Here is a 26864-nt window from a genome sequence, read left to right on the forward strand (position 1 = left end):
AAGGGGGAAATGTTAGGAGCCAGATTACTGAATGAGGCCACGTGCTTCCCTCCCCCACCTGTGCGTGCACCACCTGTGCTGCAGGTGCGGCTCTACCCCGACCTGGCATCCCTACCGGCCAGAGTCCCGGAAACCACACTGCACTGGGCAGAAGGGACGGCAGTCCCTCAGTGCACATAGGGGTGTGTGGTATGGGAGGGAGGATAAGCCTTTTGAAAATATTAAGCCAGTGTATCCTCATTTCTGGAAATCCCTCTTGATGGGCAGATCCTCTTTACTTTAGGGGGAAGGAGGGCACGGTGGGTCAAAGGAGTCCTTCCTAGATTTTGATTTTCACAAGAAGCTTTTTCAGTTCATAGTGAGATAGCCTGAAAAGAAGCATGGTTGGTTTGAAAGGCCGTTTTGTTGAAAGGAGAGGACAAGGTTGGTGTGACCCAGCGTACCGCAGCCTGGAAGACTGAGGACGGAGAAACCGTGGGCTAGAGAGACCACAGGAGGGATGAGAGAGGAAAATGCACCAGCAGAGACGGCAGTGGACACGAGCCCAAGCGTCCAGGCCAGGCCTAAGGATCCTGCCTTTGAGAAAGAGCCGCCGCCTGCACCTTGAACCTCTTGTGGTTGGAGATGCAGGTGTGGGACTGAGACCATGGAAATCCCAGTGGGTTGCAAGGGAATGCAGAGGGAGGCCATTTTCCGCACTTGCTGTATGGAACTCTGGGAGCAGACCGCCTGGCAGGTCAGCTACAGCTGAGTACCGAGGCGAGGCAGACACAAGGCCCCGAGATGGCATCCGGGCTCCCACCGCCCGCCTGCAGCAGGAGTGCCTGGAATCCCACGGACCTGAGTTGGGGGATGTGTTAGGGCTGAGAAAGCCAGTATCCCAAAGGGTCTTGGCATGGCCTCAGGGGTGCAGGGTGCTTGGGCCTGGAACTCCAGACAAAGATCCCAAAGGCTGGGGAGTGCTGGCAGGGACCTCGGAGGCCCCGGGGAGGGCATGCTGCCCCCTCTGCCCACACGCCATCCTGGGAGGGAGGGGAGGAAGAGCCCTGGGGAAGGCCCTGGAGGGCCTGAGTGCACTAGGAGGAAACAGACAGCTCTGTTCCAGGAAGAGCAGGACGGGGCCGCTTGGCTCTCAGCAGAGGCCTGTGATGTGCTGAGCAGGTAGACACATCCCTGCTTCAACCAGAACCATCACCTTAAAAGTCTTTTATTGTGGTGAAATATACAAAAGCGAAAGCTACCATTTTAGCCATTTTATGTGAACAATTCAGCGGCATCGAGTACATTCACACTGTTGTGTAACTGTCACTATTTCCAGAAGCTTCGAACTAATTCATTTTTCCGAGCCACAGTAAGGTCCAGTTATAAAAAAGAGAGGTGCACTTTTAACTACCCAGTTGTATATTTGCAGCGTGCAAAATGTTTACCCTTCCCTATTTCTGTCATTGTCAGTTAATCTTCTTAATGATGAGATAGGAAAGCTGCATTTTAGGTAAATGTATTACATCTTGGACATCCCAACAAGTGGCAGGCTAGCCTCTAATTTCCATCATGCTGCATCCTTCAAAGTATCCTTGGAATTCTTCATTTGGATCATCTTTTGATCCTGTCACTGATTTTCTCAGTACTTTCAATGGTTGCCAGTATCTTTTCTTTGAAGGTAGACTCAGTCTAGGGTAATGGCTGAAAGGAATTTATAGTTCCACCTGAGTGAGCACTGTGGGGCATTACACTTCATTATACCAGGTGGAAACAAACAGGCTGTGAAGGCACCCTGAGGCGGGTTGTAGGGGACTCAGGGCAATTGCACAAACAGCTGCGAATATGTTGCTAGGAGTGGTAGTGAGCAGGGGAAGGCGGGAGGAGGGGGACAGTGTGAGCCAGTCGTCAAGAAGAATGCTTTCGTGTACCAAAAATTCTGCAGTGCTTGCTAAAGAAAATATTTTCATGTTACTGTTTTTTTTTTTTGTGGTACGCAGGCCTCTCACTGCTGTGGCCTCTCCCGTTGCGGAGCACAGGCTCCGGACGTGCAGGCTCAGCGGCCACGGCTCACGGGCCCAGCCGCTCCGCGGCACGTGGGATCTTCGCGGACCAGGGCACGAACCCGTGTCCCCTGCATCGGCAGGCGGACTCTCAACCACTGTGCCACCAGGGAAGCCCTAAAGCAGCTAATTAAGGGGATGTTATCCTTCATACAGGATGCTTTGCTATGGAGTGTGGATGGGTTTTTATTTTTTTGTCGTTAGATTTAGCAACTAAATAGAGTGGCTACCCTCCTTTTGAAGGATGGGTGCTGCGGGGTGGTGGTAGGAGGGTCTGAATGGTGCTGGGTGGAGATGGTAGGGCCCTTTCTCATCTTCCTCATGTTCCTGTGACTGAAGCACACGGTTTCCGTTGACTTTCCTACCCTGGCCCACCCTGCAGGGGCAGCTAGCGAGGATAAGCGGGCTCTTATTCATCAAGCCTGACCACAAAGTTTTAATTAGAGCCTCATGAATGAAGATCAGAATAATCCCTAGGGCTCAGAGGAATGATTTTAACCTTTCCTGGAGCACTTCCTATTCATCTGGAAAGACCTTGATGAGATTAAAACACTGGACACATTAAAACATTGGACACAGAGAGCAACAAAAATGATTGAGAGGCTGGAAGGGCTAGTTTACGAGGACACATTAGCAGCCATAAAGCTCTGCTAATAACACCTGGCTGAGGGAAAACTCAGGCAGATGGCAGCTTAATAAGAAGGTCCTGAAGCACGTGCCTGAGGACTTTGCCTTTTGAGGATCAAGAAACCTTGAACTATGACAGGAATAGAGAAACCCAACAAGCTTCTCAGAGCTGTGCTATCTTAATGTGTTGACGCAGGTCACTGGGCTTCCCCTTCCCATGTGAAAGTGAGTTGGGGAGAAAAAAACAAAGAAAAAAATTTAAAAGATGAAAATAAAGAAAGGAGCATTCTTGAGGTGGGAGGGGGACGGATGGTTCTGCTTTTTAAACCGGAGGTTTAAGGAGTCACTGCGTGCTCCCAGCCCTTCTGACGGTCGGTGCCCGTGAAACCAACATGAGAGAATCTGGACTCACCGAGATTCCCGCCACTCCAGGGGGACCTGCCGGGCCTCGATCTCCCTGGAAAAAATGTACTATTTATAATGATATCTATAAAATCTCCACCGATGAAATTAATGCTCAAGTAATAATTTGGATTTGGTAAAGCTTCTCTTTGGAACTTATAAATGTTATCCGTATCAGCTGGGTGAAGCTAGAGCCCAGATGGGAAAAGAACAAGATGAAAACTGCAGCCAATGGAACCTACTAAAGTTCTCTCTCTCTCTTTTTTTTTTCCCCCATAAAACCAAAGCAAATAATAATCTTAATGAAAACGAGCATTCATGGTATCATTTCTGTGACCTATTCTTTTAAACAGAACCCCATCCATATTACAGGTAAAATCAGTCAACAGTTTTATTCCACATATTCAAAAGTAATTCATCACTAATACTTAAAAGCTAAGCACACTGAATGTCTTCTAAAAAGCTTTCGCTGTACTTGTCTCATTGGATGTAGGTTAGAATAAATGTGTTTAGAACTGGGGATGTTGTAGCTTCTCCTCTTTAGGCCAATAAGAAGAGCCCTGGAATTGCTCTGAACAGTGGACTGACTCAACCCTTTTTCCAAAGGCAATGTGGTATTTTAGATAAAGTCGACAAGGCTAAAAATACCTCTGATTATATATGGGGTAGTAAAATGGTCATTTTTTGTTGAGCAGAATCTACATTAAAAAACTTCCAAAGTTCCCTAAGGGACATAAAAGAAGACTTGATTAAATGGAGAGAGATGTTTTGTTCTTGGAGGGCATGACAGTGCTATAAAGGTGTCACTACCACCCAAACTAATTTATAAATTAATGCAATTTTTACAAATTGCGGCTTGATCAAATGATATTAAAGTTCACTTGGGATAATAAATATAGTCGAGGATAAGAGAAAAAATAAAAGAAGAATAATAAAGAGGTTAGCAATATCATATTTCAACATACCATAAAGCTATAATAATTGCAATAATGGAATACTGGCCCAAGATTAAGCAGTATATCAATGCAATATAACAGAAACCTCAGAAACAAACCAACATTTATAATAGAATTTTAGTAATGAAAGGGCTGTATTATTCAACAAATAGTGCTCATAACTGAATAATTTCTTTGAAAAAATCTGATTCCCTTCTTTGCATTATACTCCATATAAATTCCATATAGATTATATAAAAATAAAATGAATTAATAAGAACTAGAAGAAAATCAAGTCATATTATCTGATTTTGCTTGAGAATGAGAATGAAAGTCATTTAGTGCATAAAAGCAGAATAAGAAATCATAAAGGAAAACAGTTTTACATTTGACCACATAAAAGTTATATTTACATATAGAATAAGATTAAACATAAAAATGAGAGGCAAGGACCAACCAGGATAAAGCCTCCACCATATAAGATAGAAGTAGTATCTTTAATATATAAAGCATAGCTACAGTCCAAAAAAAAAAAAAAAGAACTAGTAGAAAAATGGGTGAAGGATGTAAACAGGGAATCCTTGTCAGTTCCACTCTGCCCTTTTTTAATTACAGGATTTTTACCCTGGAAATGAATATACTGGAGCTGTTCATTCAATGGAAACATTTGCATATCTGATAAAGGTGAATGTTAAGAGGGCTCCTCTCTGGTAAGATGTTCCTTCCAACAATCGGGTCTCACAGTTCTTTGAACCACTCTCCCCTAATGGTGGGGCCTCTTATTTCCATAGCTATACCTGAGACCTTGTCAAAAACAATAACTATATCCCTCCATAACCTCCACTGCACGCATTCCAACCTTGGACCACCATCTTCCATCATTCTAAACCACTCCCTTGAGTACTTTGAACCCCCAAAACTTTTGATGTCACCAAGATCTCTAATCCATCCATGATACAAATTTTTCATTATCCTTCATTGCCTAGATGGCCTCTCCTCCTTATTTATCTAGTTTAAATTCCACAGTGGCTTGTTATAATCACTCCCTTGTGTATACTGTTGGCTTCCTGGCCCATTCTTGCTTCTTGCACTCGCTTGTCAAAACCGGAGGCTTGTTTAAAGCCAGCTCCCCTCCTGTTCTGGGCCTTTGCCTGAGCGTATGTACGTGGTACATAATCTCACTTCAGTTCATGACCATGAACCTCTAGGGTAGCGGTCCCCAACTTTTTGGCACCAGGGACCGGTTTTGTGGAAGACAATTTTTCCACAGACCGGGGTGGGGGAGGGGAGATGGTTTCGGGATGATTTGAGCACATTACATTTATTGTGCACTTTATTTCTATTATTATTACATTGTAATATATAGTGAAATAATTACACAGCTCACCATAATGCTGACGGGAGGCGGAGCTCGGGCGGTACTACGAGCCATGGGGAGCGGCTATAAATACAGACGCAGCTTCACTCGCTCGCCTGCCGCTCCCCTCCTGCTGGGCGGCCCAGTTCCTAACAGGCCACGGACCCGCCGAGGCCCGGGGGTTGGGGACCGCTGCTCTAGGGGGTTCTGCTCAGCCATCACACTCTCTGGTCCCTGGATTTTCCCTCTCTCTGAGAAGACCTTCTCCTTAAATCTCCAACCTCTTCTCCCTACCACACTCTCAGATGATGACCTGGACTCCTCCATCTCTGAGAAAACTGAAGCAATCAGAAAAGAACCTCTATAGACTCCAACCAATTCATGGGCCCACATACCAGCATCTGTGCCCCTGTTCTCTGATTTCCCAACAGTTACCATAGATGAACTATCCATGCTTCTCTTTGAGGCCAAACCCTGCATTTATGCTCTAGGTCCCCTTTCCTCTTAGCTATCTAAGGATGTCATTCCAGCAATTCTCGCCTCTCCTCCTATCTCGTCATCCCCCTCCCCTTTCTTCAGCACAGTAACAGTCTGCTACTTCTGTGGTCTTAAAGTTCGTTTTAGCAAAGCTTGCCCTATCTTCTCCAGCAGCTGCTGGCCCATTTCTTTACTTTCCTTTGCAGCAAAACTCCTTAAGCACTGTTTAAACTGTATTTGCTGTCTCTAAATCTTGTTTTGTCATTCTCTCTTAAACCCATTCAAGTCCAGCAATTGGTCCTACCAACACAGTGAAACAGTAATCACTCCTCTGGTGATACGTGACCTCTATATTGCTGAATCCAATGTCAGTACTCTGCCATCCTACTTGACCCCATCCTACTTGACCTATCTGTAGGATTGAGACAGATTTTCACTCTCTCTTCTTGCTACGTGATCTTTGCTTGATTTCCAGGAAGCCAACATTTCCTCCTATTTCCCTGGTCACTCCTCCTCAGTCTCCCTTACTCATTCCCCCTTTTCTTCCTGATCTTAATGTTGGAGGGCCTCGGGGCTCAGTCCTTGACCCTCTTCCATTTTTTTGAGTGAATAAACAACACTCTTTTTGTTTTTAATTGTTTGTCTTTTAAATGAATTTTTATTGGAGTATAGTTGACCGATCCTCTTCTCTTTTAAAAGAATCTACTGTCATTCTCTTGGTGATCTTATCCAGCCTTCTGACTTTCAGACAGCATCTATATGCTTAGACAAGCAATCCATATCTTAGACACTTTATTATTATTATTATTTAATTTTTGGCCGCACCATGCAGCATGTGGGATTTTAGCTCCCCTACCAGGGATCGAACCCATGCCCTCTGCAGTGGAAGTGTGGATTCTTAACCACTGGACTGCCAGGGAATTCCCTTAGACTTTTTTTTAAACTCCATACTTTTATATTGTACTGCCTACTCAATACCCTCACTTTGCTGTCTAATAGATACTTCCAAACTCAGTCCCATGTCCAAAATCATACTCTGGATCATTGTCTATCTGTAGCTTTCCTCGTTTCTGTTGATGACGCCCTGCCATGACAGTTGCTCAGGTCAACACCATGGAGCCGTCCTTGACTCTTCTCTCAGACCCACATTCCATCAATCCTGTCGCTCTGCCTTCACAGCACGTCCATAACCTATCTGCTCCTCAGGACCGCCACCGTTTCTGCTCTTATCTGAGCCGACACCACTCCCCCTGTCTACAGGAACAGTGTCTTCCCTGCCCCATCCTCACTCTCCAGCTGTGGGCCCCATCACTCTACTACTCAGAAACCACCGCTGGCTCCGTATTCCCTCAGAGTGAAGGATAAAGTCCTTACAATGGCTGGTAAGCCTCTTTATTAATTAGTGCTTCTTAAACTACCTGTGGTGAAGGAGCAGTTTACTTACTTATTTATTTTCTAATGCATCATGATCCAAGGTGAGTCTACTGGTCACATGTCTGGATATCATGGCAACGTCAAAAGTCAAGCTGCCAGACAAGTTGCTTAAATGCTTTCTCTCCATCTCTGTGCTCACCTTGCCCCAGAGTCCATAACGAGTCTGCAGACTGGCACTGGTACTGCACCGGCCAGTGAGTAGCATTGACCTCAACATGGCGGGGCTGCTCCTAACTGCCACCCCACCTCTCTGACCTCATCTCCTACCATATCCCCTCGCTCACTCCCCGGGTCTCCTTGGATGTACCAGGAATGCTCTGCCTCAGGGCATTTAGACCTGCTGTTTTTTTCTTCTTTTAAAAAAAATTTTTTAGTTGTATATGTTTAAGGTGTACAGCATGATGATTTGATATACGTATACATTGTGAAATGATCACCGCAATCAAAGTAATTCACATCCCTATGACCTCACACAGGTCACTGTGTGTGTGTGCGCGTGTGTGTGTGGTGAAAACGTTTAGCAGATTTCAAGCGTACAGTTTAGCACGGTTACCTAGTGTCACCTTGCTATACACTACATCTCTAGAACTTATTCACCTTGCCTGGAACATTCTTCGTTCTGGCTTGAGGGGGCTTGGCTAACTGCCCCCTACCTCTTCCAAGTCTTTGCTCTGTTCTTGCGTTCTCAGACCACCTGATTTAAAATGATACCCTTCCCTTCCGCACTCCTGATGCCCTCAACCTGCCTCTACTTTTTCTTTCCACAGCACTTACCAACAATATTATTTCGTTATTTGTGTTTATTCTTTTAGTTTCTGTATCCCCTGCTTACAACATAATTTTTGTCTCTTTTGTTCCCTTATACATCCCCAAAGCTAAAACAGTTCCTGGTCCAGCAGTAGGTGCTCCACAAACATTTTTGAATGTTGAGTCAGTGATCACACGTCTAACCCTGCACTTACCTTTATACCAGGAAATCCTTCTAATCCTGGCAACCCCATCACACCAGGTTCTCCCTGTTAAATATGAACATAAGAACACAGAAGCAATGGTCAAAAGGTTTTTAAGCATTGATTTCAAAAGCAAAGATATTTTTTGCCTAAAAAATACTCCCTCAAACATCAATTGGTAATTTAGCAAGTAAATAGTACGCTCTATTTTCAAGCAACTGTATTCTTGCATTTGATATTTGGGAACAGTTTGAAAATAAAGCTATTCCCTGGAGAAGTATGAGTATCTTTTCTAATGAATCGTTTTTATCCTGATGAAGAATCTGCTCTGAACGAATCCCTCTAGTCAGTGATAACTCCAATTTCAATAAGAATTAGAAGGAAAGACTGGGCTTTAATAAACGTTGCCAATTTATAAGGTACCTAAGCCTTCTAGATGATCAGAAAACAAGACTGAAGTCTTTAAGAGTGGATGAAGATGGAGCTCTCAAAGTTTATAATCCCTCAATATTTCCTGGAGGTGGATGTGAATTGTGGATGCTTCCGAGGACAGCCCAGGAGCAGTTATTTATGATGGCTCACTGACAGGAGACAGGTAAGCATTTCTGCTAAAAAAAAAAATCTGTTACATATGCTGGTGTCTGGCCCCAGATGACTGGAACCTCTAGGCCCTCAAGGAACCCATTTAGAAAGGTCAGGGTGAAGGAAGCTGCCAACTTTGAACAATAAACAACAGGGGTTTTAAATTAAGAGAGATAAAGTGGGTAGTTGTTTGATACCTCCTTGTTAACGAATTAATGTTAACTGCAAATATTTTCTTAAGACACTGGATGTTTTCAACATAGTCACATAGAAAAGGTAGCTTCCCAAGGTCATTCTCTGTAAATGTATTTTTGCATGCCTAATTCTAATCTGCTTCAAAAATATTACCAACACTTAACTCCCATTATGATTTATGATATTGTCCTTATCACGGGATGCTTAATGAGGAAGCATATCATTTCATCCTTTCTTTGCTTCAAAAGCCTTTTTAAACAACTACCAATATGTAACCTGTCAATCAGGAAAAAAAGATGTTCAGATTCTATTCTGCAGGAAGCTCTGTAATGGAGGCTCTGGGTTATTGACAAAGGAAATAAGCTCTTTGATTTCCTTTGTTTATATTCTCAACTATCCTTAGGACAGAGGAATTGGCTGGACAGTGCTCAGCCGATCAATCAATATTTGTCTGAAAGTAGCTAATAATAAATATTTAATTGAAAGCCAATTATCAATTGAATACCAAGGGAATGAAATGGAGTGCCTCAGAAGATAATACATTCAATTAAGGGTAATTTTTATCTGTAAAGGTTCACTGAGAAGATTAGAAACAGTGGTACAGATCTGGTGTCCTGGGATTTGAAGGATGCTGGAAGAGTATATCTCCCCACACCTACCCCGATGGGACTTTTCCATTTTCTGCTCCGTGACCTGTGACTCCACCATTCCTGGCTTATCTATCTCTATGCTATGAGGAAGTATTTCTCTATTCAGGGCAACTGGTCGGAAATGAGTTGCCCGGTGGTGGTGACATGGAGCTCAAAGGAATAATCTAAAGTTTTATCTAAGATAAACCTGAAGGTTTACTCGGTAGTTAATTTCGTGATTCCACATTTCTGTTTTTGTGCTTCACCCACTTAATTCACATCTCTAAAAGCAAGGAACGTCGTCCACTTAGTTTTTATTCTTTATTCTTTGTTGCAGCTAAAAAATTTTGAAGCCTAATCTCTTCAAATTCTACTCAATGCTGTCTACATTTTTGTTGCCACGTGCTTTCGAATCCAAGTGAATCATAATTTATCCTTTATTATAATACTTTTTAAAAAGGTTTCTCACCTTAATCTACAGTTACTAATTTAAAAACTTGGGTGTTCCAGAAAAGTCAGCGAGACGCCTACGTGTCCCTGAATGACTCAGAGGGGATGCTTGTGTGTGTGAGTATGAGAAGGAAAGACGAGGAGGAAATTTTTATCAATAAGATGAAAGAAGATTCAGATTGGAATGAAGGATATGCGGGGGGAGGTGAAAGCATTAAAAAACGTTACAGATAAAGAAAGCACAGCATGAGTAATGAAACAACGGAAACTTCTAAATGACATATTTGGGGTTCGGAAAGTGCTACAAACTGGGCATTTCATAGGCGAGAACAAATTGGCTTTTAATATATATTGCCCAATAACAAAAAATAAGCTCTTTCATGCGTCTCCTTTGAAAATCTATGTAGATGTAAAAAGATTGCTTTTTATGGCTCTTCTTTCGCTCGTTTAAAACTTATTCATCTAGTTTTACCAAACTCCACTGTAATGAAAGGGCCTGCGACTTCCTCCCACGGCAACGGCAAGTGGTTTGAAAGTTTATTTCAGTTTCAGATACATCGGAGTTTCAAGTATATACCCAAAGGTTAAAGGACATAGAAATGAAATATGAAGGACAGGACACATGCCTGAAACGGACATGACAGGAAAACCTGCCAAGGAATAAAGGGAATCGAATTGCATCTGGCAGAACTTTTACAGGGCCGCTCCGTGGCTGCGAGAGGTGCGTAACAGTCATCATCCTTCGGAAGGCTGGGGCGCAGGACCTCTTCCCAGGCCGAGGGGCAGAACCTCCTGAAACATCGCTCCTAATAAGCAGGCTTATGACAGCGCACCACGTCGCCTCCAGAGCAACGGCCTAAGACAGTCAAAGCAAATAAACCGTCCCTGCCTTGTTGTAGTGTCGGTGGGGGAGATGACAGACCTATTAAGGAATTTCTTTCCAATAGTTTCCTCCCACGATCTACTGAACATGGAACCAATCATCAAAATAGTCCTATTGGAAGAAAGTGTCCTATTTCTCGGGAGCTTTCTATGCATCTTCCTCCAGCCCGGGGTGATTTTCAAAATCACCCTGATGGAAGAGCGTCAAGGGCAGGGACACATCAGGACCGAGGCATCCTGACACGAGGAGGTTGCCCGCTTCCTCCATGTAACCAAGGGACATCTCAGAAGGCAGGCATCTCTCCTGAAGGTCTTCTTTCAAACTCGAATAAAGATTTATTTTCTAAATGACACAAAACATGGGAATATACATACCACTGGGCCAGGATCACCTTTGGGGCCCTATAAGAAAAATATGAGAAGTCATCTTGAAAATAACGACCGAAGCAGACTTACAAACTACGAAGAATTTTTATCCAATTGGCTTTAATACACATAAAAATATCTGCTCAAACACTAAAATACTAAAAAACAAAAGTTTTGTTTTGCTATGGTTTGGATGTGAAGCATAATAAGATGAGGAAATATAACTTGATGGAACTCCCATGACGGTGATTGCTTGGACATTGATTTAGTTCTCAGGTTTCCAAAAAGTGACACCACTACACAGAATGCTGTTTTCCTTTATTTTGACTGTGTATGTTTCCCCAATGTTATTATAATTGGTTTCATTTATTTCCTCCTGCAGAAAATTTTCTTTATATTTGTAACACATACTTTTCAGTGAACTTAGGAGGTCTTTGTGTGTGTGTGTGTGTGTGTGTGTGTGTGTGTGTGTGTGTGCACGTGTGTGTGAGGCTGCTCAGCTAAAATATGCTTGGTGATAAACAACTGTACTCACAGGGGGGCCGGGTGGCCCTGGAAAACTGGGAGCGTTCACACCTCCCTTCAAAAGAAAAAGACAAAGGTGAGAAGAATTTGTAGTAACCCATAGCTGGAAAGTGATTTTACATAATTAGAAAAGTAAATACCTGGATTTTATATAAACTGCTCATTCCATTTCCTTCATTGAATGGTACACCCTTAGGAAAGAAATGAAACATGGAGTTATCCTTTGAAGTTAATAGTGAGCATCTCTACCTTTTGTTGTTTCACCAAATGATATTTTTCCTACTCCATTTTAGAAACTGAGTTTAATGTTATCGGTAAAAATAATAACGTTCCCATTTTTGGTTCTTCTAAAGCAAACGTAGAAGAAAAAAACCAGAAGGCGTGTGGGCTTCACCTGGAGCACGCGCACACACTTTGGGTGGGGCTGTGATGAATGTGCCGGCTTGACAGATGAGACACTAATGCATTCAGAGGAAAATATTATTTGCTCATTAAAATTCAGTTTCTGAATTGCCAATTTATGCTAACTGTTTACAGCCTGCTGACCTGCAGGCCATAACACAGGAGTGCTGATGAAGATGTGAACAGGGAACAATTTGGCTGCTGAAAGGTAATTTTTTTCCACACTCTCTTCATACTAAATAGAAAATTAAGGGAAATGGGGGAGATGTTGTTACTCACAACCCTGCATGGATGTTTCTACAAAAACATATTCTTTAGAACGATAGGGAAGAGGAACTTCCTAATAAATTGACCTGTGAATGCAAAGTCCCAGCAACTAACACTTAAAGAGAACTAATGTGAGAGGCTTTCAAAATCGTACATTTTGGCATTCAGGAAAAAATTGCATATGAAAATTTTAGTTAGGATCTCCTAGCCTTCTTTTTAAAAATTCCCATAGAATCATAACCTGCGTTTTCCTTTATTGTGATTTCCACGCTTCAGCTGCAAAACTGAAGAGCCATCATTGCCGTTTTGGGACCACGGCGGTCAGTGGTGCTCAGGGCTCATGCTTTGCATGCATCTTCCAAACACTTGTGAAGGAAGGAAAAATGCTCTGTTCGTTTATTCCTTCAGTATTTCACTCGTTCATGTGACAACTGCTGAATGTCTACTGTATTTAGTCCTGGAGGGGGAAGGATACTTTTGTCTGAGATTTCCAGGGCCGCAGGGGGGTGCTTCACAGAAAAGACAACATTTAATTTGTTTTGAAGAATAAATAGTTTTGGAGAATCGGGCTGGGGGGCAAGGGAGATTTCTTAAGCCCATCGTAAAACAGAGGTCCCTTTTGGGAGCTCATGTTGTATTTTGCTGTTCTGTCCACTGGGGAGGGAGGGTATTTTAGTGTTTGAGCCTCAAATGCTGCCTGCTCTGCTTCCTTGTCAAGGGAGAAGGTAAGTAAAACAAAAATGAAGAGCACGTTTAGGGAAACCGAGTGCCAGTGTATTCACTGATGTGCGCAAACGTGCGATTGCATGCAGACTAGCGATGTATCTTTGTTGTCTCCAGCATCTCAAGAAACTCTTACCAGTGGAGAAAGCTGAGACGTGAAACTGCACAGCAGCCATACCCTTCCTTTCTCTTGTTTTTAGATGAGGATGGTACTTAAGGTGAGGACTTGGGCCATTTCAGGGCGTTACTCAGTTTTCCTGGATGTCTCCCTTGCATATAGGAAGCGCACATGTTATTAAACTTCTGATTGTGTTTCTCCAAAAAAAAAACAAAGTCATGGATGAATTCTGCCCCTTCTGGGGGAGTCTGGCTTCTTCACCTCTCCCTCTGAGGCAGGTGGGAAAAAACGCTTGGCCGGCCGGACGCTGTGATGCTGTTTGAGCGAGACCCCACTTGAGGGCAGACTTGCTCCAGAGAGAGGCCCCTGTCCTCCCCAGCCTCCCGACAATGTGCGCGTCTGTCTCATTCCCTAGCACGAAAGCAGCGGTGGCCCTTGTACGTTTCATTCACTAGGCGCCATAGAAATAGAATTTCCTTGCATCTCGGGCATCATAGATGGTAACGAACACACACAGCACAACACAATTTTTCTACCAACTCACACTGCCGGAAGGGATGTCTTTTTACAGCCCCTGTCTTTTCTGTGAACGAGGCTCATTGAGGTTAAATGACTTTCCCAGGGTCCCCCAGGCAGGAAGTGGAGAGTAGGGGTGCACACCCACCTGAACTGAGTCCACAGCAGGGAGGCCCACAGTCTGCAAATCCGAGCAGTGTGCCTCAGGGCTGAGCTAATGAGGGAATCAGGGCTCCCCTAAGCCACCCTGGCTGTCATTCACATTTATACATAAAACTCAGATGACTTTTATCCTTGAGAATATCTAAATGTAGTCTGACCTCTGAGTCATAAAAGCTTTTTTTTGATTTCAACTACAGGACATTCTGAAAAAGGCAGAAGTATAGAGATAGTAAAGAGACCAACAGTTTCTAGCGGCTGGAGGGACAGGGAGGTGAGCGATGAACAAGTGTAGCACAGGACGTTTTCAGGGCAGTGAAACTGTTCTGTGTGGTACTGTAATGGTGGATACAGGAGACTATGCACTTATCAAAACTAATGGACCATACAACCGGAAAAGTAAACCCCAGGGTCAACTATAGAGTTTAGTTAATACTAATGTATCAATATCAGTTCCTCAACTGTAAAAAATTCTACTCTAAGAGAGAAATTATATTACCTGGATAGTTAATGTGACAAATAATATTTCTCGACATATACTTCATAATAATAATTTTGTTATACATGCCACTGAAAAATCATTATATCAGAATTAGAAGGAACTTTATACATATGTTTTTGGTTTTTAAGCCGAGATAAAATTCACATACCATAAAGTTTATACTTTCAAAGAGTACAATTCCACACTAATGTAAGATATTAATGATAAGGGAAACTGCGTATGTGTGGCAGGACCACATGGGAACTCTTTGCATTTTCTGTGAAATTTTCCTGCAAACATAAAAAATCATCCAAGAAAAATAGTCTATTTAAAAAAACAACAAAATACAAACAAAAAAAGTAAAATCCTTTTTTTTCCTTTTCCATTATGGTTTATTACAGGATATGGAATATAATTCCCTGTGCTATATAATAGGACCTTGTTGTTTATACAAGTCTGAAGTAGATGCATGAATTTATGTTTTAAACCTGAAACAACTCACAGGTGGTCCAGGTGGTCCGGGTCTCCCAGGGGGTCCCTCGCTGCCCTGCAAGGGGGTACACAGACCAACATCAACGGCTTAGACATTTCTACTCCAGGTTTATGGACCCGACTGCGCTTGCTCCGAGAGCCACATTCTGAAGTCAATATGACTTGTCATTTTGTTCACCCTTGCAAAGTCTTATTCAGCGGGGCTTTTCCCTTCACCTGGAGAATTAACATTACTAGACCGCGGGAAAGGTAAATGCCTTTCCCCACAGGCATTCGGATCCTCACGGTGTGAGCACCAGGGATGAAGCTTATTTTTAGATGGAGCCAGACAAGCAGGTGACCAGGTCCTGGACTTCGAGTGCAGCTGGGGGAACTCTCCCCACATGGGGGTGCAGAGCACACTTCCTGAAGGCTGGGGCAGCTCAGGGACACGGCTCTTTGGGTCAGACCCTCGCTTCTAGCCTCACCTCCACCACCTTCATCTTTTGGGAACCAGAGAGGGCATCCACATGCTCTGACTAAAGTAGAAAAGCACAACCTGTGTGTGTCTGCAGGAGGAAAACCTTCTTTCACATCCTAAGTGAATATCAGGCATGTCCCACTGAGCAGAAGTGACTGTGGTACAACGCTGTATAAGGGAAATGTTCTTTGCAATGTAAACAGCCTCAGACATTCTGCTTCCAGGCAAAGCAGACTGAAAATGAAATGTGTGAGAAATGCATTCAAGTTGAAACTTGAAAAACGGGATTTCATCTATATTTTGCTAAAACATAGGATGCTTATTGGTCCATGATAAACAGAGGTATGATACTCCTTTCGGTGCCTTTAATCGGTTTTTCCTGTAATTGCTTTTTTTTTTTTTTTTTTTTTTTAGAATAGTAGCCTCACAAAATCTTTTGGGTCCCTCAATATCAGGGGCGATGGCAAGAAATGGTTCATTAAAAAAGAATCCAGAGAGAGTAAAATTCCTACTTTAAAATGCCCAAGAATTTTGAGGGATTTTAGTCTATTTTCATAAATTTGATGAAGGATTTCATTCCAATCTCCCCATTTTTTCAGTAACCAAAGAACCCTAGAAACCTTTTGATTGTATCTTTATCAATAAAAACCAACTGTTAAGTTTTTCTTGCAATGTATCTGTCTGAGAAGGAGTGACCATGAGTATACTGTATGTTTTCCCAAACTGCTCTGCTGGCGGCTCTCTCTCTAAGACGCATGGGGCTCTGCTGGCGGCTCTCTCTCTAAGACGCATGGGGCTCTGCTGGCGGCTCTCTCTCTAAGACGCATGGGGCTCTGCTGGCAGCGTCCTTCAGAGAATCATGTCATGATTCTCATGAACTGTGAGAGGACGACAAACAAGGAAAATATGCGCCTATTGAAAGGACTTTTTTTTCCTGGCACAATTAATAGTCGTATTTTCATTCTCGATTGTGCCCCAAAGCTCATCTCAGTGTGGAATTCCCATTAACTTCAAAAGGCAAATCTCTGACTGAATACTTTCCGTCAAGAACAAATCAAAAAGGCTGGTGGAGGTGGGCAAGCTCCCTGGGATGCTATCAGGGAAACTGTGCTGAGACTGTCCAGAATAAGCATGTTGTTGCCTTTCAGTCTGGGGGGGTTCCTTTGCTCCTTGATGCCATTATGCCCCACTGTGGTCATTTTGGGGTAGAAGCCGCTTGAGTGGCTCACATGGCCTCCGGATTCTTAAACTTCTCATCCAAAGAGTTAGTCCGTGTGACTCATGTGCTGGCTCTATCACACTGTGGGTGACACTTTAGATCCTAAATGGGGTAACTGTGATCTTCCTGCTGAGACCTCCTTTGCTGGTTCTCCCTGCTGACCACAGCAACCCATCTGTCCTGTCAACCGGACCCCCCAGGAAGCAAGTTGTGCTGCTTCTTTCGCGGATCTCCCCTACGACCCTCTAAGGACAGATCTTGCAGATTTTCTCAGCAAGCACGTCATTTACTGGGATCCTCGTTGGTTCTGAGAGCGAGCCTCCTGTCGGGAGCCTTGGCACCTGCGGCTGGACTTCCAGATACAAACTACCTTCCTGCACCTCATCGGGAGGCGACCCTCACCCCACCCTTCCCCACGGTGGATGCCCAGGACCCTGAGTCCAGCTGGGATGTTTGCTGTGTGGCACCTATGTGCTGTTCATCCTCTTCCCTGGGAACATATCTCTTGTCTTCAGACCAATTTGGGGACCTATGTCTTTCCAAGCCCACTTCCCTGACATCACTCCTATAGTACTTTGAGGCTTTGCTTGATTTTATGGATTTCTCTGTAAGTAGGCTCACCTTGCCCCTACCCCAAGCCCCAATCTGGACAGTAAGAGAGGCTTTCCCTCTGTACCTTGTTACCCTTTGTTCCCGAGGGGCCAGGATGTCCCGTTCTTCCCAACAAGCCCTGTAAAACACAAAACTAAGTTTGTCACAGAAACAACACCCAAACGGCCAAGGGTATTGGAAGTTGGTTGCTCAAACTGATACACTTTGAAGGTCATTTGATCCTAATTAAAATCAGTCCTATAAGCTTATATTTCTTCAGACTGATACAGCAGCTGTATCCTGCTAATAAGCCCTTGGAAGGATAAAATTTGTATTTGCGGTCGCTTTTTCACCTTGGCCAACCACATTTAATGGTCTTAACTGGAACCTCTTAATACATTTAAGAACTTAGCCTTGCTGTTTAAATGGCAATTTACACAGCATTACGCCTTCCTAAATGAGCTACAATTTTGGTGGTGATCACCATTTTAAATACTTCACAGAGCAGAATTAACAAGGTGGGTTATGCGATCTGCATCTTACCAATGGAAAATAAAATTTAGTTTAAAATCTTCTTTGAGCATAGAGTTAGCTATCATTTCCATGGCTCCTTTCACAACTCTTCCTCTTAGCTTTTAATTTTAGTGTACAATTTAGAGCCAGGTTTGTTCTATATAACTGTGGTGAAAGCATGAAAGGTAACGTTTTCATTCTGGCAAACCCATGATTCAAAACATGAAAGAACACGATTACATTCCTACAGACCCTTTGCCGAGGCACTCTAAGAAGGAAAGAGTTAGAAAAATTGAGGCTTCAGAAGGGTTGCTAGATTTAGCAAATAACAATACAATATTTGGGACAAACATGCTATGAAAGTATTTATTTACATGAAATTCAAATTGAGCCTCATGTCCTGTATTTTAACAGGCAAACCTAGATTTGAGCTCTGCTCTCAGGATAGACTGGGTTTAGCAGGTGGGAAAGGAAAAAACATTGTTTTAAGCAAACAGGGTAACTGAAGACAAAAAGGCCCTGATGCTGCGCTTGAGAGAGACAGCGGAAAAAAGTGCCGACTAAAGTAGAGGGTATTTTAAGTCAGAAACAGGAATAAAAGTAAATTGAATCTGATCGTCCCTGACCCGTTTTTTTTTTTTTTTTCTGTCTAGAGAATAAATTCTTAGTTTATGGCGCTTAAAAATGTAAGGATGTAACCATCTGAATATCTGTCCCTAAGGTTGATGCCAGAAAAATTATAGCTAAAGAAGATAACGCTCCTCTACATCCAACGTCTATTCAAATCGACTTGCTTCATCACAGTCTGCTTTCCGGTCTGGTAGAATTTTCACGACAAGTCTCCACAACCCCAAGCAGCCTTAAGGAATACTAACAAAAGTCTGGGATGTTGGATGCTACTTTCCCCAGCAATAGCTGCATGCTCCACACAGAGGAACAGAACAACAATCAATAAAGAATGTTAGTTCACTTTGCGTCATACCAGCAGATATGGGCTCTGAGTGAAACCATTTTAGCAAATACTTACAGGGGGTCCAGTCGGGCCAGGAGCACCTGGAAGGCCCGGAACGCCTTGGAGACCCTAAAAGAGATAGTTCCTACCATAAAATCTGTTATATCATTGGAAACAAAGCATTTTAGTTCATCAATTTTTTTTTTTTTTTTTTTTTTTTTTTTTTTTTTTTGCGGTACGCGGGCCTCGCACTGCCATGGCCTCTCCCGTTGCGGAGCACAGGCTCCGGACGCGCAGGCTCAGTGGCCATGGCTCACGGGCCCAGCCGCTCCGCGGCATGTGGGATCTTCCCGGACCGGGGCACGAACCCGCGTCCCCTGCATCGGCAGGCGCTCTCAACCACTGCGCCACCAGGGAAGCCCTAGTTCATCAAATATTTTGACGATTGAAAACTACCCATCTTTGCTGGCTAATCAAGAAACACATTTGTCATCTGCAAACACCCGTTTTCTAAGAGTAAGGATGGCGAGCTAAAATGCCACGACATGGAATTCGTTACAAACATAATTTAATGTGTTGGTGATTCACAGAACATTTCTGATCTCACAGAGCCCCTCCGTTGACAATAGCCAGCTCTGAGAAGCCGGCACTGCTAAAGTATGAAAATACAAATTTCAGATGAGCAGAATGCCATCAAAGAAATACACGGTTACGCTAATGCTTCTTTCAGTTGGTGGAGCAACGGACTCTGTTTTATGATACAGTATTTAGTTTAGCCGGCCAGTTCATTATAAGAAATACAGCTCATCGGCGAATTTAAATTTATAACCCTTTAATGGCTTAAAGGTAAAAGTGAAGAGATAGCTTCTTAGGCCCCGCCTAAGATTTGTAGTGTCATGCTAATTATACTGGATACATTTATATATTCAAAGAAGAATTGGTAAGATTAACTGATAACTCGTGTAATTAATTTGTTCCTTTACCAAGTAAGTCAGCAAAAGAATATTCGTTAAATAAGTTACATAAAATCCGTAATATGAAATATTTTGCAACTGTTAAAATCATGTTTCAAAAGCTATTGAATAACAAAGAAAAGGAAACGTTGCAAAATGTTACATAAAGGTCCAAATTATTAAAAAATTAGAAATGCACTTCATAAAATATGAGACTGGTAGAGGCTCATAATGCCTTATCTGGAAACTTTAGTGTCAGGTGTGTTTCAGGGTTCTGAATTTTCAGATTTGTTTCAAAGGGAACACAGTGCTCATACTGGATATCACATAACACTCCCATGGCACCTGAGGCAGCACCTGCTAATAAACACACGAATATTTCTATAGCAAAACGTATGATAGTCTCACCAAGTGAGATAAATAGACTAGCTCCATATGACTTCAGGTTAGACTTTGCTGCCAAATAAATTTGCCGCAAACTTGGGAAAAATTTCCCGGGTTTTCAGAGGCATTTGAACTTTGGAATTGTGGATGAGGGGTTGTGGACAACAATCTGACTTTTACCAACAGTCGGAGAAGTACAAATAGGAATAACTTTTGTCTTTTTAGTGTTTTTGTGTATTTCTCAAATTTTCTATAAGGAACTCAGATGATTTCTACAATGGGAAAAATATACTTTTAAATACCCGTTTATTATTTCACGTAACCATATGACGTGCCAAGTTCTATTTTGAACGGTTCCACTTTTTCAGGATTGAATTTTCTTTACTGAGTAATCCTTTTAGAGTGCCAAACCATTCATTGTTATAATAAATTCCTTTACCCTTTACTGTGATGAAATATGCATTTTATACATATTATAAATATCAGGTGAAGTGGCCATGGGAAAATTGCTACATAGTTATCTATGGGAGCTCTAGAGGAACAAAGTTCTACAGGATCAAGGTTCTTTGCATCAATGGGATTAAGGACCAAACTCTGTCAGGTCTGTCCATCTAATGGGACATCTAATGGGATCATATATTCCTTCAGGTTTTTCCATGTGATGGGAGGTGAAGAAATGCTGGAAAGGCTCTCCTTGAAGGTGCCGAAATTCCTCATGTAACAAGAGTCTTGAGTAAAATCTTATGTATACTTGTGTTAATGTGGACATATACTCTCTTCAAGATGGTATCATCCTCACCGGCAACGCTCAGTGTGTGTGTGCGTGTGTGTGTGCGCGCATGTGCATTTGTGGGCGGTACACATTGTCATGTTGTATTGACTCTTTTTATTCCCCCACCATTAACTTGTATATGGGGTTATAAGTGGAAAGGAAACAAATTTCCTTCTGGAATGGATCTCTAAATGTCTGGAGATTATAAATGCTATGCCACAAATTGCTTTATCTCAAAACACCCACATTTCCATAAAATTCTCTATGTACGTGTATAAGATATGTGTGTTCATATGTATTCTTTTTTTTTTTCTGCTACTTTTAGTCTCAACACTGAATCAGTCTAGAGATGCTGAGTGAGTCTTTAGGTAGTCCAGTTTATAAGCTTGGGACTCATTAACCTTTGATGACCACATTAAACTTTAAAGTAAACCTCAGTCCATAAATAAAAAGAAATCCTTCTCAGCCATCTTTCTCTGAACAAGCTGAAATTCTGTAGTAAGGGTAAAAGTTACTATGGATGTATAAAGGGCAAGCAGGTAATTTTACAAGACAAGAAAGGTCATTAAAGAAGACAAATACCTATTAAAGAGTAGGACAGTCAATTTAGCATATTGTACCAAACTAAAATACAAATTAAAATTTACTGCATAGTCAAGGATCATTAGAGCTAAGTTCTTTCCCTATTCTGGTATTTTGATTTTGCAAGTCCTACCTCAGTTGCTACCAAGAATATTTATTTTTCCATTGCTACAACTTATGGCTGACAGTATTTTTCCTGTCCTATCTATCAATTATTATTCTAAAATATTGTAGAAAGACCTGTATTCCAAGCAAGAATTCCCTCTGACTATGAGAGGTAAGTCTGTGTTCTATCAGCATCTGCTAATTTGCTACCTTGCATTGTGAAACAACACCTGTAAAAACCGTTGAGGGTAATGTCACTTTCGTAAGCGCAGTAAACCGAAAGGCAATTCCTCTCTTTAAGTTCCCAAATGGATTAAATCGACCATTGGATAATTATTAAATAATAATTGGGAATTCCTCAAAGAGACAGGGTGTCCTTCTGCATCTTTTCCACTAAGGGTAGAACAGACATCTTAGATTTTGTATGATTAGATATTATATGCATATTAAAATAGTACAGTTTATTGGCCAGCTGGAAATACATATGTTCTTGGGCAAAGTTTCATTCACTTAAACAAATCAACAGATTAAAATTTAAGCGAGTATCTGAGTCCAAGTAGAAGACAAGATAATATTCAGTATTTCCCACCTGCCTGAGAGGGACAAGCTGCCTTGCCCCGTTACCCCCCAGAGGCCCAACTGAGCTAGTATGTTACTTCAGGTTTATTCATACTATTCATGTGATGTGAAGAAACAGTGGAGAATCTCCTCCTGAACTAGCTGGAATTGTCTAAGTGTCTTGTGCGAAGTCTGTGTACGCTGTGTTAAAAACCCAGCAAGGTGTACTTAAGGAAAAGCACACTAAAATAGTGATTAAGGAGGGATTTCAGTTCACCAGGAGTGCTAAGGATTCTGAAGAATCAATAAAAGTTAACTTCTAATAAATTTAATTCAGAGTCACTTATGAAAAAGCCTGAATTCCAATTATTTCCTGATCTTTTTGTTATTACATTCTCAATTGCCTTTAAAGCCTACTTCTTGAGCTTAGGCAGTTAAAAGCTGTTAGACTATTAAAATCAGACAAAGTGCAACTTTCTGTGGAGCATGAAGACACAAAAGCTCAATACCTCTTCCTTATTTAGAAAATAAAATGCCTTTACTGTTTTATTTACAGATGAAAAGAAATGTTGTTGTATTTCTTTGCTCTTCAATTTTTAACTTGGACAAAACCCAAGCCAATCCTCACAGTTTTCTTGGATAGAATCCATGTTAATTAAAAACAATAACAACGATGATAATTTATAATGTGAAATATATAACTTCAACTCAAAAAAAAGATCGACTTTATATCATTTTGATTTTCTGCACTAACATCAAGGTTACTAGATGGCTTACTTACTTTCATTAAGCGTTATTAGTATCAAAACTGTTTAAACTAACAAGAATTCATCATCCTAATTGGTTTTTCTAAGAGTTCATGTGAATTATGCAGGAAAGAATGCTATCCTGAGCATCAGTGTGGCTGAGAGTCAGAAAATTATGCCACCATCTCAAGAGCACATTTGACTTTGAACCTTAGTGGGAGGGTGGGCAGCTGATTTAAACCAGTCCAAGCAGACCCATTTGATAGTTTTTTTTTTTCTTCCTCCCAAGAGTTTGAAAGTTGAGCAGAGATACAAACAAACCAAGGTCAGTGAAACTGAGTCACGTTGCAGCAGCGGCCCAGGGAACTTCTGCTGAGTTCTGGAGCTGCCCCTATCCCTAGGCTGGTTGCTAACTATCCCTTCAATTCTATGAGCTACTTTGGGATTCTTTTCAGTAAATCTCCTTTTCCTCTTTCTTCTTGCTTTTATCTTGAGAGAGCTGGAATTGTTACCTGCTATGAGAAAACAGAAACGTAGTAACTGATATGTTAACTTTGTGTTTGAATTCCCTTGTCTCAGAAACTGGATCACTGAAAATAAGCATCGACGTATTATTTTTAATGTGTTAACACTTGGAAAAAACCTGTCTTTGTTTCTATTTGTTTAGCATCAAACATGAGATATGGAAAATTGATGTCCTTTTGTTGTGTCACATGGAAAGAATCAACAGTAGGGCTGCATGATCAGAGAAGAGCCTTTTACCTCATTGCCTTTCTCCCCACGTATCCCGGGGTAGCCTCGCTCTCCTTTGCTCCCCTAGAGACACAATACATTTAGTTAGTACACTCAGTCATTTTGTCATCTTTTGGGAAAATGAACATATCTCTTCTCAGGACACTTGGGGCATGTCATTTGGACAGAATCGGGGGAAAAAAATAAATGACATCTGCAAATGGCTTTTACACCACTTTTTCAAAATAGTTTTAGAAAAAGGACTGTATTTTAAAATGTATTTCTTTTTTTTACCCTGAATTAAAGGTTGCACAGAGGAGAGACTTCCTTACCTTTGGTCCCTCTCTGCCTGGGACTCCTGGAGGACCTCGTGGCCCTACATCGCCCTAGAGGACAGAGCAGTCACAGCTGAGAGAAGGCACCATGTGTCACCTCCAGGGTCCACCAACACTTAGCCCCCTTCTTACCTTCTGGGCTACAGAATCAAACTGTCCAGGCTCACCGGCACCTGCTTCTTCTCCTTTGTTGCTTTTCAGCCCAGGGACACTGGCTTGGCAGTTGCCACAGAAGTTCTAATGAAGACAGAGATAAGGTCACTGGAGATTCATTATTCACTGATTGGATTTGAACTTCTATTTGAACTTTTGTGAGAGTTGAGTGATAGCCATTGGTATGTCATTCTACTTTCAGAAACTTAATTTATTCAATTTGAAAGACTACTTTTGGGGAGGCAAAAACTATTTTAAAAGATAAACTCATAAGTCAAGAACACAGAGTTTCAGTTGCTTAGCAGCACGTTTAAAAAGAGAGGTGGCAATAAAGTTTGGAATAACCAGCAAGATTACAGAGCTCATAAAACCAATAGCATAAATCATAAGAAAGAAAGAAAGGAAGGAAGGAAGGAAGGAAGAAAGAAAGAAAGAAAGCTGTGAAGAAAGGATCTCCCCTTTCGAGAGCCCAATCAGTTGGAGAGCCCTAAACACAGCTTACTAACCTTTTATTTGTTAGGGGAAACACTCACGCGGGAAACAATTATTTGAGCGACTGGGACTTGACTTCTAAGTCAAATCCAAGTGCAGATAGGAAATATAAGTGGAATCACCTTTCCATCGCCTTCTCTGTAATCTTTAGCTGATCTGCAAAGGCTTCAATTTAGGTATCTGAGCTCACAAGATAAACTTCTTATCACATAAAGCCTACAGAGGCTTATTTTTAAATAAACTGTTATAAAAATATGATCAGGAAAGGCATAAAATAGGGACTACTGAGTGGGGGAGACAGCTTAAGTTTAACAATTGACCAAAGGTAGGACAATCTAAGTCTCAATTCTTCCATCTTTTTAACCAAAGGGAAGAATCCTTAAACATGAAGAGGGAATGGAAGCTTGCCGTTGATGGGAAGCTGGCAAGAAAGCCCATGAAGTTCAGTATTTTTGACCCAGTGTATATCAGCACAAGTTTGATTTCCAAACATATGCTCCATGGAGGACTAATTTTGTATGATATTGAAAAGGTTCTGAGGCAATTTGCCTAAGAAATGCTGGGTCAGAACAGTTCTCTTTGTGGTTGTCCTTCTTAGAGCTGGACTACATGAGAAGGAGTTGGAATGTGCAAAGTTTCCCAAACTAATTTTACCACTAGGAGCATTCCGCTGAGCTAACGTGCTGGTACAGGAGTTAAGAAACACGTACATAATTGTAGAACCACCCCTACTCAATCTGAAAAACTGTGACGGTAGAGACGCTTGAGGACTTCAGAGAACCAAAAAGCTTTCCATATTTCAAAAAGTATAAAGAATGTCTACTGTATCTGTAGACATTATAACATGGCATATCAATATATAGTAACATTTTAGAATGGATTATTCAATTGATTGCTTTTTTACTGAAGTATAGTTGATTCACAATGTTGTGTTAATTTCAGGTAAATGGCAAAGTGATTCACTTATACATACATATATATCTTTTTTTCAGATTCTTTTCCCCTATAGGTTATTGCAAAATATTGAGCATAGTTCCCTGTGCTACAGTAGGTCTTTGTTGGTTATCTACTGCATACAGTAGTGTTCATATGTTAATCCCAAACTCCTAATTTATCCCTTAGCCCGTTTCCCCTTTGGTAACCATAAGTTTGTTTTCCATGTCTGTGGGTCTATTTCTACTTTGTATATAAGTAACATTTTAGGATGGATTAGTCAATTGATTTTTATTGAAGTATAGTTGATTTACAATGTTGTGGTAGTTTCAGGATTGTTTTAATAAAACATAAAAAATGGAAATAATTACGAGTCAATAGGATTTTCTAGAGTCATTTCAAACTGACCTCATCTTCTTTAGGTTAGAGTTACTAGAATGGTAAATGAAGGAAAAGTGGATTTCATTAAGGTTCTTGAAAAAAAATCTTTTAAGATTTTTCTCACGGAGAGGATAAAGACGCAGTTATTAGCTAATACACAAGCTCGTTCAAAGAAGGACTGATACACAGATTAACCTGGAGGAAGGTCTTTGAAGGTATACATCATTCGGGCTGGGAAATATGTCAGTTCTTTTCAACACTTTATTCAAACACCGTTTTTGAAAACAGAAAGCAGGACGATCAAGTCCACTAAAGACTTTAAGACAGAGTGGGACAGTTAATGTACTGGATGACAGGATTAGGATTAAAATTCCCATATGCTTTGGGGAACTACATGCTTCTCTTCTACTGAATACAGCTTGCTGGGACTCAGTCAGGGGTCCTGCCCACCTCTTGCCAACTGGCTCCCCTGAGACTCAAAACCTCCATGAGGTGATGCTGGGTCTGGACCCCGGCAAGGGCATTTATTAAGGGGATGCTGCCCTGGTGAAACTGTTGACTACTTCCATGTCTGAGGCCATGTCTGAGGCCATCGGAGCCCTGGTTCTTTTCCCTGTCAGAGCCTGTTTGCAGTCTTTTTGTCTGTAGTGGGAGCTGCCACAGCCTATCAGGATAGTCAATAATTTTTTTTGATCCTTAAAGAGCCCTAACTGTTCCGCAATGATATAACTCCTACAATCCTGCCATTTCCAACATCACTGCCCTCGTAGAGAACATGAGACTGACTGTCTGAGGACCTGCACTCCTGTGTTAATGTCACACTTACTGGCTGTGTGACTCTGAGCAAGGTACTTAACTCCTCAGAATTTAGGTCTCTCGTGTACAGAATGGGAAACTCCACAGCCTGAACTCATAGGATTCTTGCGCAGGTTAAGTGAGATGATATAAGTAAAGCAGTGTGTTGCCTGGCATGTAATCATAACTCAATAAAC

General features: G+C 41.8%; 1 protein-coding gene across 1 annotated transcript in view; it reads right to left on the reverse strand.

Annotated features, from left to right (window-relative positions):
- Positions 1-26864, reverse strand: part of COL19A1 (collagen type XIX alpha 1 chain) — a 351475-nt gene that overhangs the window by 25769 nt on the left and 298842 nt on the right. Inside the window, exons 31-41 of the mRNA XM_060030452.1 lie at positions 24046-24150; positions 23911-23964; positions 23609-23662; positions 18822-18875; positions 17367-17420; positions 15022-15066; positions 11994-12044; positions 11864-11908; positions 11338-11364; positions 8237-8290; positions 3082-3126 (exon numbers count right to left, since the gene is read on the reverse strand). Coding sequence (XP_059886435.1) covers positions 3082-3126; positions 8237-8290; positions 11338-11364; positions 11864-11908; positions 11994-12044; positions 15022-15066; positions 17367-17420; positions 18822-18875; positions 23609-23662; positions 23911-23964; positions 24046-24150 — 588 coding nt within the window. The remainder of the gene's footprint in view (positions 1-3081; positions 3127-8236; positions 8291-11337; positions 11365-11863; positions 11909-11993; positions 12045-15021; positions 15067-17366; positions 17421-18821; positions 18876-23608; positions 23663-23910; positions 23965-24045; positions 24151-26864) is intronic.

Source organism: Delphinus delphis, chromosome 14 (assembly GCF_949987515.2).
Source record: "Delphinus delphis chromosome 14, mDelDel1.2, whole genome shotgun sequence".
Taxonomy (NCBI): domain Eukaryota; kingdom Metazoa; phylum Chordata; class Mammalia; order Artiodactyla; family Delphinidae; genus Delphinus; species Delphinus delphis.